At 47.8% G+C, this 19,220-nt stretch overlaps 1 protein-coding gene across 3 annotated transcripts in view; it reads left to right on the forward strand.

The window, feature by feature from the left end:
* Window positions 1-19,220, forward strand: part of fyco1a (FYVE and coiled-coil domain autophagy adaptor 1a) — a 353,805-nt gene that overhangs the window by 314,884 nt on the left and 19,701 nt on the right. For all 3 annotated transcript variants that reach the window (XR_011947883.1, XM_072509960.1, XM_072509962.1), the window contains one exon: window positions 16,664-16,773. Coding sequence is in view for 2 of the 3 variants with exons in the window: in XM_072509960.1 (XP_072366061.1) it covers window positions 16,664-16,773 (110 nt within the window). In the remaining variant the exon portion in view is untranslated. The remainder of the gene's footprint in view (window positions 1-16,663; window positions 16,774-19,220) is intronic.

Below are 19,220 nucleotides of genomic sequence, written 5' to 3' on the forward strand. Positions count from 1 at the left end.
ATTGGTGCCCCCAAACCAGCCACTTCTTGCTCCTCCACCCTCGGGAATCTCAGTTGATCTAGGAATCGTCTCATCCCCTCTTCCCCCGTTGGGGGCTAGGATCTGTACAGCTCTTCATAAAAGGCCTTAAATACCTCGTTTATTTTCGTCACACTCTGAACCGTGGCTCCCCTTCCATCTTTGACTCCCCCTATTTCCCTCGCTGCCATCCTCTTACGGAGCTGGTGTGCCAGCAACAAATGCATCAAGTTACAATGTGGCGGCGCAGTGGTTAGCATTGCTGCCTGACGACGGCAGGGACCCGGGTTCAATTCCGACCTTGGGTGACTGTGTGGAGTTTGCACTTTCTCCCTGTGTCTGCGTGGGTTTCCTCCGGGAGCTGCGGTTTCCTCCCACAGTCCAAAGATGTGCAGGTTAGGTGGATTGGCCATGCTAAATTGCCCCTTAGTGCTCATAGGTTTGATGGGGTTACAAGATTACAAGGATATGGTGGGGGAGCAGGCTTGGGTGGGTTGCTCTTTCAGAAGGTCAGTGCAGACCTGATGGGCCGAATAACCTCCCTCTGAACGGTATTCTCTGAAAAGGAACACAATCAGCAATGAAGCAAACATCCAATCCTAGCCCACCCCCCCCCCCCCCCCCCCAACATTAAACTAAAAATAAAACCCTTCACAACTGACGGTGACTAACTCGCTAAAAAAGGAAATGAATGGCTGTCATGTTAAGTAGGACCCTTCTACCGACCTCCCCCAAATATAGAAACTCCATAACGTCACCCAAGCAGTACCGGCAAGTCCACAACCCCGAAATGGCCACTAGCGGACAAGGCTCCAGTTCGACATTAAGAATCTCTGGCATGGTGTGAAAGAAAAAGACCCAAAAGCTTAACAACTTGGGACAGGACGAAAACATATGCGTATGATTAGCCGGTTCCCGAGAACATCGCTCACACACGTGGGAAAAAACATTACTCATCCTCGCCTTGGTCAGAGCAGCCCTGTGCACCACCTTGAACTGTATCAAATTAAGCCGAGCACAGGAGGACGAGAAGTTGACCGTAAGAAGAGCCTCGCTCCATACCTCCTCATCGAGAATAGGACCCAATTCGCCCTCCCAATTAATCTTCACCTCATCCAACGGAGCCGACTCTGCTGATGTAATCTGACCATAAATACCCAAAATACTCCCCCGACCAGACCTGGCCAAAAAGATAAAATCCTCTTCTGCAGGGAGGACGGCAGTGCCAGGGAAAAGAGGAATAGACTTCCGCAAAGAAATCACAAATCTGTAAGTATCGAAACAAAATTGGTTACAGGGAGTTAACATTTTTTTGACAGCGCCTCAAAACTGGTGAACCTACCCTCCACAAACAGGTCCCCAAACCTCTCCAGACCCTTCCCCTCCATGTCCTAAACCTCGAGTCCGAAGTTCACCGGCACAAAGAGATGATTACTACAGATAGGGGTCAAAAGTGACATGGAGCTGAATTTAAAATGCTGTCTGATTCTCAGGATGGACACCATCACCTGATTCAAAGAAAATCTCATAGGAGAGAATGGACGCGAGGCAGTCACTAGAGCATCCAAACTAGAGCCCCTATAAGAATTTGCCTCTATTTGCTCCCAGGTGGAACACGGATCACTAAGCCACCCCAGCAGTTTCTCCATTGGCAGCCCAATAATAAAATAACAAATTGGTAAAGCTAAACCACCTGTCTATCCCTCTGGAGAAATGCCTACGGATCCTTGGGGTCATGCCTGCCCAAATAAAAGAGGATACTGTAGTGATGGGAGGCATGGTAGCACAGTGGTTAGCACTGTTGCTTCACAGCACCAGGGTCCCAGGTTCGATTCCCGGCTTGGGTCACTGTCTGTGCGGAGTCTGCACGTCCTCCCCATGTCTGCGTGGGTTTCCTCCGGGTACTCCGGTTTCCTCCCACGTCCCAGAAGACGTGCTGTTAGGTGAATTGGACATTCTGAATTCTCCCTCTGTGTACCCGAACAGGCGCCGGAATGTGGTGACTAGGAGCTTTTCACAGTAACTTCATTGCAGTGTTAATGTAAGCCTACTTGTGACAATACAGGTTATCATTATTGATATTATTGTTGAATTGTAATTCACCGACTGACCACTAGGAGTCTCACTAGTATATAAGTGAATGTTATGGTCAGGTGACCTCACTGTCTCGGGAGCTGGGTGAGAGGTTGCTTGTGCATGTTCAAACTGTTATTCATCTGTTGTTTTGAATATATTTGACCCACAGTTAATGTTAATAAATCGTTTATAGCTTTAGCTACAAGTGTTCTTGTTATATAAATCAGGCCATCCGTCAAGAACATTACAGATAAAGCTTTTTAAAAAATTTAGAGTACCCAATTTTTTTCCAATTAAGAGCAATTTAGCGTGGCCAATCCACCTACACTGCATTTCTTTGGGTTGTGGGGGTGAGATCCACGCAGACAGGGGGATACCCACAGTGACTCAGGCCGGTATCGAACCCGGGTCCTTGGCGCCGTCAAGCAGCAGTGCTAACTGCTGCGCCACCATGCCGCCCATGGATACTAATTGTTAACTCGGGGAGAAAATTGGGGAGACATTGAAAATTGAATAAAAACCTCAGGAGGACATTCATTTTAATAGTCTGAACAGGTCTGCCAAGAAAAGACAAGGTTATCTCACTTCTGCAATCAGACTTGACCCCATTCACCACGTCATGTGAGAGTACCTTTAAGAAATGGGTGTTTATCGGTGATGTCAGAGTGTGGGTGGAGCTGGGCTGTCTGTCAGCTTTTTAGTTTCGTTTTAGGCTGTTTGCTGCAGGGTGTGTTTTAGTTTCGTTTTCAGTGTGGGAGCTGAAGCCAGACAGAGCAGGTGTACTGTTGATCTCTCTGCCATGAAAAGACTATCTCTTGATCATTTGGTGAATTCAGAATTATAAATGTTTTCAGTAGTGACTTTAACCTGATGTGCTTCTGTTAAAAGGTGTTTCTTTTGTAAGTCTTCTTGATGTTAAAAGGACAGCGTAAGGATTATTTAGTGTTGTGTTCTTTGGGGGTTGTATTTGAATTAATGGTCGCTAAGATGTTCACTGTCTGTTTTAAAAAGGTCAACTTGAGTTCATAGAACAATACTTTTCCATTTCTGCTATGCCACACCTGTAGAGTGGGCCATGTGCTCCCCATACCACAATCTATGAAAAATTGTGGGTCAGGTAAACTCCATGATACACTTTGGGGTTCTCTAAACCCTGGCCCATAACAACCAGGCGAGCTATTAAATAATTTTAATTTTTATCTCTCTCCCCCCCCCCACCCCCCCAAGAATTTGCTCTTGTCCAAATTCAACTTGTACCCAGAGAAGGAGCAGGAAGCCCAATTTCTGAATGAAACTATGACATTATACCAGTTAGTACACTGTAAATAATAATGGGCTTTTTGAGTCCGTTTTTAATCTATTTGGTATCACAGACTGCCATAAGAGTTTCAGAGAATGTGGATGTCTTACAAAATGTCAGGTATTTTGTAACTGGCTGGTCTTGTTTGCAGAGTCATGGGTCCCCGCAGCCGGGTTTGTAGGTGGAGGATAAATGTAACATTCGTTGGATGGAAATTCCTTGGTAAAATTCCCTCTGGATTCCCACTCACCCCTCCTATGTAATGTTATGCTGGGCGGGAGAGGCCTTGGACAGGCTATTCGCCTTTGCCTCAGTTGAAGCCCTTAAATGGCCAATTACTAACCACTTATGGGACAGTTCCCACCCACCTTCAATTTCCAGGTAGGCGGGAGAAGTTCCCAGATATGGGAGAAGCCCAAAAATAATCGTGTTCAGGCCAGAGGCAGGAAGTGGGGAGGGACCTCGATCAAGAGTCCGTTTTTAACTTGTCGACATTCCCATCCCCTACCCCGCTTAAGGTCCGGTAACATGGAATCTCCCTTTGCCCCCTAATCCCCCATGACATCCCAATCCCTCACCCCATCACAACCCCTCCCCTCCCCCAACCCTGCCCGCGCATCTCACCTGAAAACTTACCTATTCCTGGAATCCCGGGATTTGGATTCCCAGTCCTGCCCAATGCAGCTTCTGGTGCTGCAGGGACTAGTGAGCTACCAGACAATCAGATAGGCCGGCAGCTCTCTTGTGGAATTTCCTCGCGGGTGAGGGGCGAAGGTCCCGCCTGTAGCTAATTAATGTTTGTTGGTGCGCAAAATCACTGTGGGGCAGGTGGTGCTCACGAGGATTTGTTTCCCGCCAAATCTTCGGAAGGCAGAACGGGAAACCCCACTATCCTAAAAACCCTGCTTGCTATTTTCAAATTGTCATTATTCAGTAAAATGTTTAACAATACGATGATGCAACGGTAGCATGGTGGTTAGCACAATTGCTTCACAGCTCCAGGGTCCCAGGTTCAATTCCCGGCTTGGGTCACTGTCTGTGCGGAGTCTGCACGTTCTCCCCGTGTGTGCGTGGGTTTCCTCCGGGTGCTCCGGTTTCCTCCCATAGTCCAAAGATGTGCAGGTTAGGTGGATTGGCCATGCTAAATTGCCCTTAGTGTCCAAAATTGCCCTTAGTGTTGGATGGGGTTACTGGGTTACGGGGATAGGGTGGAGGTGTGGGCTTGGGTAGGGTGCTCTTTCAAAGAGCCGGTGCAGACTCGATAGGCCGAATGGCCTCCTTCTGCACTGTAAATTCTATGACTAAATATCATTCTCCTCCTTTGACAGCAAGCACTACAGGTTTTATCACTAGGATTAAGACGCAAAAGGGTCATGCGCTTGTCATTGTATTTGCATTGCACCAATCCACAAATCGAACCACTTCCTTTCGTGCCTAATATCAATCAGTGGTAAACAATCTCAGCAGAAGTCGCATGCTCTGTTCTCTAACCTCAGAAATGCAAATAATTCAAAAACAGCACTGCCCAAATAAGGAATTCAAAAAAGGCTTTAAACAATTTCATGTTTTTAACATTAATCTGACTTTTGCAAATCATAATTGTACGTTTGATTCAGTGTTTTTATTTAAATGATAAATGACACAAAAGTCCGGAAACAGGGATGCCTGCAGATATCCCAGGGTTAGAGAATGGCATCTCATTGGCAGACCAGCTAGCATCTGTACTACCATGAGTGTATTTCCAGTGACATTTTTTTAAATTCGGGATCTGAGTATCGCTGGTTAGTCCAGCATTTGTTGCCCATCCCTAGTTGCCCTTCAGAAGATGGTGGTGAGTTGCCTTCTTGAACCGCTGCAGTCCTTCGGGTGTAGGTACACCCACTGTGCTGTTAGGGCGGGAGTTCCAGGATTTTGGCCAGCGTCAGGGAAGGAACAGCGATATATTTCCAAGTCAGGGTGGTGAATGACTTGGAGGGGAATCTCCAGGTGGTGGGGTTCCCAGGTATCTGCTGCTCTTGTTGTTCTAGATGGTGGTGATTGTGGGTTTGGAAGGTGCTGTCTAAGGAACCTTGGCGAGTTCCTGCAGTCCACCTTGTAGATGGTACATGTGGCTGCCGCTGTGCGTCGGTGGTGGAGGGTTTGAACGTGGAAGTGGGAACAATCAAGTGGGCTGCTTTGTTCTGGATGGTGTCGAGCTTCTTGAGTGTTGTTGGAGCTGCACTCATCTAGGCAAGTGGAGAGTATTCCATTACACTCCTGACTTGTGCCTTGGAGATGGTTGACAGGCTCGGGGGTTGTCAGGAGGTGAGTTATGCGCCATAGGATTCCTAACCTTTGACCTGCCCTGGTAGCCACTGTATTAATGTGGCTAGTCCAGTTCAGTTTCTGATCAATGGTAACCCCAGGATGTTGATTGTGGGGGATTCAGCGATGGTAATGCGATGGAATGTCAAGGGGCGATGATTAGATCCTCTCTTGTAGGAGATGGTCATTGCCTGACACTTGTGTGGCACGAATGTAACTTGCCACTTGTCAGCACTCCCCAGTGCATACCAGATGGAGGTTCCCAGGCTACCCTCTTATGTATCCTTCCAACATATATGGGCCGTACCTATTTATACCCATCTAGAGGATGGTGTGACTCATCTTTCTTTGTATTCCAAATAATATAGTGCAGCATGCCCTTTCTGGTGGCAACAGTCTAGCGACCTGTCCCAGGAATTGGCCATGGTACAACAATTTTCCTTTTTAGAGCGCCCTTAATGCGGTAAAACAACCCAAATCAAGGCGCTTCACAGGAGCTTTTTCAAACAAAATTTGACACCAAACCAGATTTTCAGAGTAACTTCATTGCGCTGTTAATGTAAGCCTACTTGTGACACTAACGATTATTATTATTATACACTAGGACAGGTGACTAAAAATTGGTCAAAGAGTAGCACCTGAAAGGAGCAGAGAGAGGCAGAGAGTTTCAGTGAGGGCGAGAGTTCCAGAGTTTAGGACCTCGGCAGCTGGGAGCACAGCTGGTGTAGACATTAAAATACGGGGGGCCAGAATTGGAAGAGTCCAGTTGGCACAAAGATTGGGAGGTGTGAGATCATGAGAGATTTGAAAACAAAGATGAGAATGGTATAATTCAGGCTTCACCTCACCAGATGCCAATGTAGGGGGTGGGTGGAGGTTTTGGCATTTAGAGCCCAGAGTTGGTGTGCACCCAGTGTGACCAGTTCCTTGCCTTTTCCCAATGGGCTTTACCTGTATGCTGCCTGAGTTACAGCAGGAGCCCAGCAAAACCCTTGAGTAGATTTAAGGTCAATATCTTTTTTTTTTTAATATATTTTATTCAAGATTTTTGGCCAAACATAACAGTACGTTGTGTTTCTTTTACACAACAATAAAGCAATATAAATAACAGTGGCCAGTTTTAAACAAATAAATAAATAATATATAAACAAAAACAAAACTGAATGGCAACTGCCTTGTCCAAAATAAATACTCTCCAAAAATACAATCCAACAATCCAATATACAATTACCTATAACAAATACCTATACATATTATACATATACAATAACATCTCTGAGAGTCCGTTCGATTCCTCTTCCCCCCCCCTCCCCCCTGGGTTGCTGCTGTTGTCTACTTCTTTTCCATTCCCTCTATCTTTCTGTGAGGTAATCGACGAACGGTTGCCACCGCCTGGTGAACCCCTGAGCCGAACCCCTTAACACGAACTTAATCCGTTCTAACTTTATAAACCCTGCCATGTCGTTTATCCAGGTCTCCACACCCGGGGGTTTGGCTTCCTTCCACATTAACAATATCCTGTGCCGGGCTACTAGGGACGCAAAGGCCAACACGTCAGCCTCTCTCGCCTCCTGCACTCCCAGCTCTTCTGCAACCCCAAATATAGCCAACCCCCAGCTTGGTTCGACCCGGACCCCCACCACCTTCGAAAGCACCTTTGCCACCCCCACCCAGAACCCCTGTAGTGCCGGGCATGACCAGAACATGTGGGTGTGATTCGCTGGGCCTCTCGAGCATCTCGCACACCTATCCTCTACCCCCAAAAAATTACTAAGCCGTGCTCCAGTCATATGCGCCCTGTGTAACACCTTAAATTGTATCAGGCTTAGCCTGGCACACGAGGACGATGAGTTTACCCTACGTAGGGCATCAGCCCACAGCCCCTCCTCAATCTCCTCCCCCAGTTCTTCTTCCCATTTCCCTTTCAGCTCATCTACCATGATCTCCCCCTCGTCCCTCATTTCCCTGTATATGTCCGACACCTTACCATCCCCCACCCATGTCTCTGAGATCACTCTATCCTGCACCTCCTGCGTCGGGAGCTGCAGGAATTCCCTCACCTGTTGCCTCGCAAAAGCCCTCAATTGCATGTACCGAAATGCATTCCCTTGGGGCAACCCATATTCAAGGTCAATATCTTGATCCCCTGTGAAATTCATACTCCAGGACTCCTCATATAGTTTCTGATCTACTTTGGTTTTGCTACAGGTTACACACCTCAACAGCCTCGCCTATTGCTGTAATACAAAATATATATAGAAGCAGTAAAACACAGGCCCTATTCAAGGTAATATATACAAATATGATAGAGAGACAGAGGATTCGTAAATAGACCCTATAAATTCAGCCACATAACAGTCATTTTTCAGACCGCTTCTTAAGCCTCCAGTATGGCAGGCTGGAAGAAGAAGCTCATTATAAGCTGAAACCGCACTGCACATGGTATTGGTACGGTTATGAAAGTCACCATGCAGAGTCCAGGCTTATAAACAAGGCACTAGGTTATTTACCTCTGCAGGCAAGTGCCCTAACATCTGCTTGAAGGCGTCCCCTGCAAAAACTGTTTTTTCTTGAGGCAGCCTATGCCAGTTGCACTCAGGAAAACCAGGTCTACATGTGGCTCGATACGCAAAGTGTAACCAACAAGACAAGACTTTAAAATATGCATCCCTAAATTTGGGGTAGGAAGGAACTGGCTGTTACCTCCCTCCCTTCCAGGTTACCGCTTCCTCCCGATACGATCAACACCCTTCCCAGTTAACCCACTTTGATCCTCCACAAGATCTCTCCTCTATTATTTAATGCCTTTCTAAAGTTCTACGGTTGATTCATGAAACTTGTTTCGGCACTTTTCTTTCTTTCGGCGCGATTCTCTGGACAGCAAATGGTTTTCAATGCTCCTGGACTGCTCATAGCTGGTGTGATCTGGTTCACGCCCCCATTGAGGGATTCTCCCGGCTCCTGCCATTCTCCCACCTGCCGGCGCAACGTGAAGCTGCCAGAAATCTCTCCTGGCCTGCACACAAATGGAGACCAGAAGTGATGACCACACCAGAAGTCTCAGAGATCATTGTAGCCCTTGGGTGGTCGAGGACAAATCAGCGCATTGCACACTTACAGCGTTGGCGCCTTGGTGACCCCATAGTGGGAGTATCGATTACCTGAGGGGCGGGGTGGGGGGGGGGAGGGTGCCTGATGCCAGCAATTGGTTCTTGGGTGGGATGCGGAGCATTCGTCTAAGATCGGGGCGCCCTTCTGAGGAGCCGGACCGGGCAGTGCCTTTAGGCCCCGCACATTTAGGACACAGTTCACCCCAACCTCCAAAGAAATTTCTAAGTGTGGTTGTGTAGCAATGTGATTCGTGCTGGACCACCTGGTGGGAATCGCACCCCCAGAGACCATACTGGGGAATGTTTTGAGAGAATTGCGCGCTTTGTCTATTCTCTCCTTTTTCCTCCCTAAAATTCCACACAAACTATCTCAGACTGCCCTCTCTCTATCTTGTTAATATTGTTTTTTTTAAAGTTTGGACTCATAAATGTTTTTATTAAGATTGGACTCATAAATATGAAGTGGCTTTGTATAATAACCAATATCACCACCACTTTTACAGATATACATATCATAATTAACCTAACTGTTTAACATTGTACAGAAAATATGTAAAAGAAAAAAAGGGGGGTGTAGTGATCTGCATATCTGTGTATATATACACAAGGGGTCAATGTAAATGCAATACAACTAAGCAATCACTAGAGGGAGCACGGGAAATGTATAAATACAGACAGACAGGAAGTCAGAGGCACTCTTAGATTCTGGCTCGGAATCTGCATATGACCCAGTGATGGGATCATCTTTTCCAGAAGTGCAACATCTGTCTAGGTGACAGCTATTCCCTGGGGTCAGACAGCCCTCCGACCATCCACTCCCTTGGTACTCCCTGCCTCCAGCTGATGTGCTGTAACTTGTGTGTGGTGCTCACCAGAGGGTGAGCCTGGCTTCTGACATGTCCCACTGAGGTGATAGTCTCTGTGATTGTGGATGAAAGCAGTACCAAGATGTCGGTGTCTTCCTCTGAGTTGTTCTCTGGATTGTTCCGAGGGTTTGGTAAGGGTGGGACTCCGGCCACGAATGGCTCGTCCTCGTCCAGTGGGAATCCTGGATGAGTACAGCTCCAAAACTACTGAAGAAGCTTGACACCATCCAGGACGAAGCAGCACGCATACTCCTTCCACCACCAAGGCTCCTTCTAAACACATGACCTCGATCACCCGCTGTGCTCTCTGAGTGACAACATTCATACTTCTACCACCATTGTGCATGTTGTTGTCTCTCAGGCAGTTATCCAACCAGCCACCACATCTGCTGAGGTGATATAATCAAAGCTGTTTGTCTCTGGGTCAAGCTGCTCAAGGCCATTCTACAGATCGATCTGCAGCCTCCGGCAATGAAAATCTTCCACTCGTGCTGCAGCCATTGGGAACTCTTGTTAATATTGTTAAGGAACGGCTGACGATATATATGTTGAGCTGCACAAGTCCCAAAGGGAGGCTTGAAACAGCTGCCAAAACGATTTTTTACAAATTTGATATTGTGAGGAGGTGTTCTGAAATCAGGAAATGACCTCCCCAACCAATTGCAATGATTTTATATTATAGTAAATATTTATTAAAATAAATATATTTTTTTAAATATGCTTAAACATAAGAATAGCTTCACACAGTTTTTTAAAAAATAAATTTAAAACACCCAATTCTTTTTTCCAATTATGGGGCACAATTTAGCATGACCAATTCAGCTACCCTGCACATCTTTGGGTTGTGGGGATGAGACCCTCGAAGACACGGGGAGAATGTTACTCCACAAGGACAGTGACCCGGGGCTGGGATCGAACCGGGGTCCTCGACGCCGTGAGGCAACAGTGCTACCCACTGCGCCACCGTTTCACCCCCAGCTTTACACAGTTAACAGCACTTTAAAAACTTTAATACTGTTCCAAAACGATCTTGGGTGGAATTTTATGGAAAAAATGGCAGTGTCATTTTCGGCAGGAAAATCGATGTGAATCCCGAGAGGGCCCCCCCCCCCCACCCCAGCCACATTTGACAGCAGCTCGGAGGAGACCTCCGAGGAGGACACAAATGGCGCATCACAGCTATCACCCACACCATCCATCATTGTAGAGACAAGCACTTCAGTGGGCAAACTTAACAGATAGGCTTCTGGGTTCCTATCTGGCTAACACGACACTGCTTCTGATGCACATCAGGTGGAGACAGGAATGTCCCAGGGGTCAGACAGTCAGAGGTGCCCCAGCCAGGTGCCCCAGCCAAGGGTGGTGCCTCTGGCACATTCGTCGCTCAGCTGCTTGAGATGCAAAGGCAGAGCTGGGACTATCAAGAGGAGACGGCAGCGACATCCTGCAACTGCAAGGCCAGAAGGAAGAGTCCCACAGCCTTCAATAGCACGAGATGTTGCCGACATTGCGTGGCACCCAGGCCAGCACTGCATGGGTGGCGTTCGCAGTGGAAAGTCTGGCACGACGCCAGAGCCATGACTGGAGAACTCCGAAGTACGACTCAGTCCCTGAGGACCATGGACGAGGGAATCAACATCATGGTGCATACACTGGAAAGCCTCCAGGACTGACAGCGCCAGATAAAGTTGAGACTTCTGGAGCTCACCCCAGCTGCCCCTTCCTCCCATGGAATAACCCAGGGGCCCACGAGCACCTGGAGGAAGGAGGAATTGCTGGAGTAAATCCTGGGGCCTTCCACCCAGGAGACCCTGAAAATGACCAGCCATTCTGAATCACCCCTCCCTGATACTGGCACATCTCAGGGGCAGCGGGTGGAACAGGGTGATGTGGCAACATCAGTGCCACCCAATAGTAGGCTGGGGTTCTCCAGAGGACAGCCGTCAAGGCCATCTCAGGACCAGGATGTGGAAGGCAGCAGGCTGCCTCTACTTCTGATGGAATATACCGAGACAGTGGGAGGGCTTGCAAGAGTAAGGAGTTGGAGGGGAACAGTGTGGGCACAGGTGAAGTTAGGCACAGATAGTTGGGGGTCATAATAAAACATCGCAATTGCACTCGTCACCTTATAAAATGTCTTGTTCACAACTTTAACGCCTGTCTTTGACCCTCCCCGCACTGGGCTAGGTCTTCACCCAATCTGGACACAACGTTTCACACAGGCCCTCAATGTAAGGGAAACGGTTAGACCCAGTCAAACCGAGTGTAACATACATCCTGGAAAGACTCTGCCATTAATCAGCAAACCCGAGACTCTTGCTTCCAATCCCCCTCAGGTGCTATGGGACAAAGGGATTTGTGGGCAGATGACTGCGAGATGCCACACCGGTCACCCGTTGAGCCATGGAACGATCCCATGCCGTAGATGTTTGGGGCTTCCAGGGAGCGGGTTCCCTCCACCTCCACGTGGCGCCAAGTTGGCAAGATTGTCACACGTGCTGCCCGACCTCCATGTTGAGGCAGAGTCTCGTGCTGCACATTTTGTTCAACAGCTCCATGAAGGACACACAGGTCCTGTAAACCCTCGGACTCCTTCTTCATCTTTGAGTCCCCTGTTCGGCCCTTGAGCCTGCCCAGTAGCCCCCCGGGTTCTTGGTGCTTGTTTCTCCCTGGATAAGACCGCTCATTGTTGCTAGAATCTGTGCTCCTTCGGCGCTGTCACAAGCAGAATTGCCAGCTCCATTCCAAGATCTCTCAGAAAACTGCGAAGGATGAGAGAGAGAGGCAGTCAGGTTGCTGTCCCAGCCGGTTACCTTCAGACCCTCCCCTCACCCTTTGTACTCCCAGTCCTTGAAGCAGCCACTCCCACACCTTATCCAGCAGCTAGCACTCACTTACATGTCTGGTGTCCTTCCAACTTCATCACTTGACCAGCTCCGGTCAATGCCCTCGCCCCTTCAGAGTCTCCGGCCTCCTGTCTGGTTGTCCCCTCCCTTAATATATACATTACTTGGGATGCTCTCAGGCTGTTTCAGCGGTTGCCCATCCCTCATGAGAGGGTCAACTAGATGCTTATGTATCCCTTGAGGGCTAATGGACCCTCTATGGCAGGTGCTGGGGTCCGGCAATTCTGCTTACACATACCCTCTCGATCCCCTGCAGCCAACCTTTTATCCCAGAAACATGAGTTTTCACCCATATCCTTGACTTTGAGAATGTGGATAGCTGATATTGTTAAGGGTTAACTCGTGATGGCCAATTCATTTGACGAGCGTGAGTTCCAGGAATGTTAGAGGGCGCAATTACTCTCCGAATCAGGGACTGGCAGGACTAAGATAATAATAATAATAATTGCTTATTGTCACAAGTAGGCTTCAATGAAGTTACTGTGAAAAGCCCCTAGTCGCCACATTCCGGCGCCTGTTCGGGGAGGCCGGTACGGGAATTGAACCCCCGCTGCTGTCATTGTTCAGACCTTTACATTTCAGTCTCCTGGACAGCAACTCTATGAAATTTAAATGCTTGTCCACCCGCTGCGGGGACTGTCCCATTGCATACCCTGGGTACAAGGCGGAGAGTGGAGCTCACCTCCTTCTTCCCTCTCACGGCACCTGATTCCTGTTCTTAAAAAACAGCAGTAATTTGTGCCCGCATGACATTGTGCCGGTGGATGGGAAGATTCAATGAAGTCCGAAGATTCAACTTTAAACTCACTAGATTAAAATGCATTTCGATTCATTCAAATTAGGTTCTCACCCTTACTGTCCCTTATTTAGGATTAGGTTACACCAATCACCCCTAGCCAGCCTGTTTTCCAGTATATGGGAAACATGACAGCGCTGTTACCAAAATTAAAATATTATAGGCCGTGATCTCGCAGCCACGTTAGGCATGCCCCTCGCCAGTGACGCACTGGGCTAGTCCTGATGACCCAGCCAGACCCTGGGGTTAAGGGACGAGGCTGCACAGTTCCCCCTGGCACCCTGACAGTGTCCCCTGGCAGTGCCAAGAGCACACATGAAGGGGGCAGATCAAGAGGGCTCTGGCAGGGAGGTAACACTCCTCCATTGCGCCACCAGTGGAGGTGCGTCGGGGTAGATCTTAAAATGAGATTTTGCTGGCGCAAATCCCGTTTTTGGCCGCTCGCGAGATTTAGTGGCCACCACAGTATTTGCGCCCATGCCTAACGGAGCTGCTAGATCATGACCTGTGAAGCCAGCGAGTTTCACACAGCTTGTCTCGCCTGATCCAAGACTGTGCAATTTTAGGAACATTGCATCTATAATTCCTTGTTTTCCCGACAATATGCTCACCGACTACCCCACACTGCCCTCCATCTATCTTTTTATAACACACATAGACTACCTCACACTGCCATCCCTCTAACTTGTTAGGGTCCCCGCTGGGTCACTGTCTGTGCGGAGTCTGCACGTTCTCCCCGTGCCTGAGTCGGTTTCCTCCGGGTGCTCCGGTTTCCTCCCACAGTCCAAAGACGTGCAGGTTAGGTGGATTGGCCTTGCTAAATTGCCCTTAGTGTCCAAGGTTAGGAGGGGTTATTGGGTTACCGGGATAGGGTGGAAGTGAGGGCTTAAGTGAGTCGGTGCAGACTCGATGGGCCAAATGGCCTCCTTCTGCACTGTATGTTCCATGTTATAACGCACACAGACTATCTCACACTGCCCACCCTCTAACTTGTTATAACGCACAGACTATCTCACACTGCCCTCCCTCTAACTTGTTATAACGCACACAGACTATCTCACACTGCCCTCTCTCTAACTTGTTATAACGCACACAGACTATCTCACACTGCCCTCTCTCTAACTTGTTATAACGCACACAGACTATCTCACACTGCCCTCTCTCTAACTTGTTATAACGCGCACAGACTATCTCACACTGCCCTCTCTCTAACTTGTTATAACGCGCACAGACTATCTCACACTGCCCTCCCTCTAACTTGTTATAACGCACACAGACTATCTCACACTGCCCTCTCTCTAACTTGTTATAATGCACACAGACTATCTCACACTGCCCTCCCTCTAACTTGTTATAATGCACACAGACTATCTCACACTGCCCTCTCCAACTTGTTATAATGCACACAGACTATCTCACACTGCCCTCCCTCTAACTTGTTATAATGCACACAGACTATCTCACACTGCCCTCTCCCTAACTTGTTATAATGCACACAGACTATCTCACACTGCCCTCTCCAACTTGTTATAATGCACACAGACTATCTCACACTGCCCTCTCTAACTTGTTATAACGCACACAGACTACCTCACACTGCCCTCCCTCTAACTTGTTATAACGCACACAGACTATCTCACACTGCCCTCCCTCTAACTTGTTATAACGCACACAGACTATCTCACACTGCCCTCCCTCTAACTTGTTTTAACGCACACAGACTATCCCACACTGCTCTCTCTCTAACTTGTTATAACGCACACAGACTATCTCACACTGCCCTCTTTAACTGCTACCAGTTATTTTAAATGGCAACTTGTCCATCAAGCTGCATTATGCTTTGTGATCCTATGTCTTTTTGTCTGTAAATCATCAGATACTTCGACCAGTTTATTAGCAAAAAGTTTTACCCAGGTGCCTTTACTTATGAGACAAACAAAGGACAAAACAGGTTCTCGGTTTAACACAGTTTTATTCCCAATTCTCTCACTCACAAAATATGACTCACAGCTGAGCTCTAGGTATTAACCCGTACTTAGTGAAGGAGGCTAGCCAGGCTACGATCACTCAACGTGGATATCTTCTCTGTGCTCAGAACCCAGGGTCCCTTCTTCTTGAAATGGTTGTTCCTGGGGGACTCCCAGGTTATTGCTGATTATATGTTCCAATGTTCAGATCTACACCTGGCCTGAGTTCCGTTGTCCCACCCAGACTTAAGCTCGTTCATGGGAATAAACATGAGCTCGTTCATGGGAATAAACATGTTACACCTGTTCAGCCAGGGTGAACTAATCAAGGTCCATTGTCCTCTGAAACATTCTTGTCTGACCAGCTATTAGCCCATTATGGAACCTGATGGCCTCATTGATTGGCGCTTGTCCTGCTACAAAGTTGATCACCTGTGTCTGGAAGTTAGTTACACAGTTATAGCATGGGCTTGTTCTTTTGTGTAAACATGAGTGGGTAATCACAAAGCCCATTTGGTGATAATGAGTTTATGTGTTGACTTGAGTCCTCTTGCAGATGGCCAATTCCAGCCAGGGCCTCATTTGGCCGTGAATGTTTATGGTTTATGTGTTTTGTCAGCCTGTTCCCAGTACCACAGTCTTAATGATGGGGCAGAGTGGTGGCAGAGAAGGGAAGAAAAGCAAGCAAATCCCACACAATGTGTTGTTCAGAAATAAAAGATTTAGTTTTAGCATTGTCCTATGACTTGGTTCCTTACTCTTCAACTGGATCCTCAACTTTCTAACCCACAGACCACAATCAATAAGAATAAACAACAATACCTCCACCACAATAGTCCTCAATACCGTGGCCCTGCAAGGCTGCGTACTTAGCCCCCTACATATTCCCTGTACACACGCGACTGCGTGGCAAAATTTGGTTCCGACTCCATCTACAGGTTTGCTGACAATTTGATCATAGTGGGCCAGATCTCGAATAACGACGAGTCAGAATACAGGAGGGAGATTGAGAACCTAGTGGACTGGTGCAGGGACAACAATCTATCCCTCAATGCCAGCAAAACTAAAGAGCTGGTCATTGACTTCAGAAAGCAAAGTACTGTACACATCCCTGTCAGCATCAACAGACTGACTGACTGAATGAAAGGCAGGGTGATCAGGATGTCACTAGTCCTGTGCTTGCGACAGGTCTCCCCTGCATCTTACCCTAATCTGCCAATGCTCTTACACGCAAGAATCTTCAGAGTGGCATGCTTTATTTTCTGAGCCATTATTCACTTTGGATCGTAATGTTTCACAAAGCCTTTTGTTCATACACAGGTTTTAATTCCCTTAACTCGCTGCAATTCCCACAAGGAAACGATACAAGGACAACTGAAGGTTAGGAATCCAGGGCTGTATTTGCTGATTTTTGATAACTCTTTTTCAAGGTAAGCCACATGACTTGGGCATAAATTTGGTGTGTTTGTTTTATTAAGGAAATGCCTTAACTTGACTCTTGCATTTTCAGAGCACAGCTTGGTACCATTGCCAGAGATAGACATTCTTCATCTGACTGAGTGTAAAACAAAAATAATTGTAGCATAGCAGAGCTTTAAAAAAAAGGTGGACCAAGAAAATCCACGTGTATCACCTCAATCCCGAAATTGAATGGGACTGATGGAATTTCCTGAATGCACCCGAATTGTGAGGAAATGGTGGAATGGACGTTGTTGTTTATTCCTGATATTTTGATCTCCACCTGCGCAGTAGTTGTCCAAGGAGAGGTTGGAGCTTTAGCAAGGCCAACAGAAATGTGTAGACTTATTTCAACCAGCATGACTACCATGTCAATGGGCCCCGAGTAGTTTAGCTGGAGTTGACCACATTTATAAATGTTGGAACACGGATGATAGTCTGTGTTGCTGACAAAACTAAAGCATAAGAAGAAGCAAGAAACCATAAAGGCTTTAGAGCGGCCAGATTTCTCACAAAAATCTATAAGTCTTTTACTGCTGGTCCCATCCAAAATGTCGTACAGCATCTCTCACTTCAGAAAGTTGCACATTCAATTCCTACTCCAGAGAGTTGAGTACAGAATCTAGGCTAACGCTGCATTACTGAGGTGTTGTCTTTTCTCATGAGACGTTAAACTGAGATCCGGTCTGCCCTCCAATGTAAACAATCCCATTGGCACGATTTCAAAGGGGGGTGCACCCGCTGTCTGACTGATATCTATTCCTCAGCCGACAGCGAACCCCTCACCACAGGTTTCCCGATTACGGGGGCGCCGGTTGATTCAATGGGAAATCCCATTAAAAGTGGAGGGACAAGAAGATCTCGCTGTCGCCAATGGCGGGCCGCCTCCCACCACCAAGAAACACACCGCGGGGGGGGGGGGGGGGGGGGGAGTGGAAAATCCCCCCACCCTACCCCCGATATTATAACCTTGTTACTTGTGCAATGGGTGTCCAAATGCAGCCATACCTGGACAATATCCAGGCTTGGGCTGGCAAGTGGCAAGTTATATTCCCGCCACACAAGTGCCAGGTAATGACCATCTCATACAAGAGAGGATCTAACCATCGCCCTTTGACATGCAATGGCATTACCATCGCTGAATTCCCCATAATCAACATCCTGGGGGTTACCATTGATCAGAAGCTGAACTGGACTAGTCATTTTTTTTTTTATATCTGTTTTTATTCAAAATTTTTCAATAATTTTTACAAGCCACTACAAAAAGAAAAACAATGAAAAGAAAACATAGCAATAAAACAAAAAACAACTTAACCATTTAACAAATTAACAATTTAACAAAACAAGGTGGGGCATCTGTCCAGTACAAATGAAGTCAGTCCCCCCCCCCCTGGTTTGCTGCTGCTGCTGACCTCCACCTAACGTTCCGCGAGAAAGTCAAGGAACGGTTGCCACCACCTGGAGAACCCCTGCAAGGACCCTCGCAAGGCAAACTTTATCCTCTACAACCTGAGAAACCCAGCCATGTCACTGACCCAAGCCTCTACGCTTGGGGGCTTTGCGTCCCTCCACATTAACAAGAGCCTTCATCCGGTCACTTCCGGGTGCGGCGATGACCAGCTGAGTCGCACATTTCGGCAGCTCCCTGTGAAACGGACTTTTGGGCTCTTGATAGGAGCCCCAACGGCAATTTTGACGGCTAAAAACACTGTGCGGTAAACCAGAAGGGAATCCCCCCTGGATACGGATGGAAAAAGGAGAGGGAAGTGGCCAGATTGCAGTGGATCCTTTAGAACAGCGGCAAGGAAGGCAAGCAAAAACCAAGATGGCGTCGGAAGGTGGCAGTTTAACATGGGGCCCTGAACAACAAGAGTTCTTGAAATGCTGTGTGGAAGAGATCAAAAAGGAAATGAAGAAAGAGCTGTTGGCCCCGATACTACAGGCGATCGAAGGGCTAAAGGAGGAACAAAAGACCCAGGAGCGGGAGCTTCGGGTCGTGAAGGCAAAGGCAGCCGAGAATGAGGACGATATACAGGGCCTGGTGGTGAAGACGGAGACGCAGGAGGCACATCAGAAACGATGTGTGGAAAGGTTGGAGGCACTGGAAAACAACGCAAGGAGGAACAACCTGAGGATTCTTGGTCTTCCTGAAGGTGTGGAGGGAGCGGACGTCGGGGCATATGTGAGCACGATGCTGCACTCGTTAATGGGAGCGGAGGCCCCGGCAGGTCCGTTGGAGGTGGAGGGAGCAAACCGAGTGATGGCGCGAGGACCGAGAGCAGGAGAAATTCCCAGAGCCATAGTGGTGAGATTCCTCCGTTTTAAGGATAGAGAAATGGTCCTTAGATGGGCGAAGAAAACTCGGAGTAGTAAATGGGAGAACGCGGTGATCCGCGTTTATCAAGACTGGAGTGCGGAG

This window comes from Scyliorhinus torazame, chromosome 6 (genome assembly GCF_047496885.1).
Source record: "Scyliorhinus torazame isolate Kashiwa2021f chromosome 6, sScyTor2.1, whole genome shotgun sequence".
Taxonomy (NCBI): domain Eukaryota; kingdom Metazoa; phylum Chordata; class Chondrichthyes; order Carcharhiniformes; family Scyliorhinidae; genus Scyliorhinus; species Scyliorhinus torazame.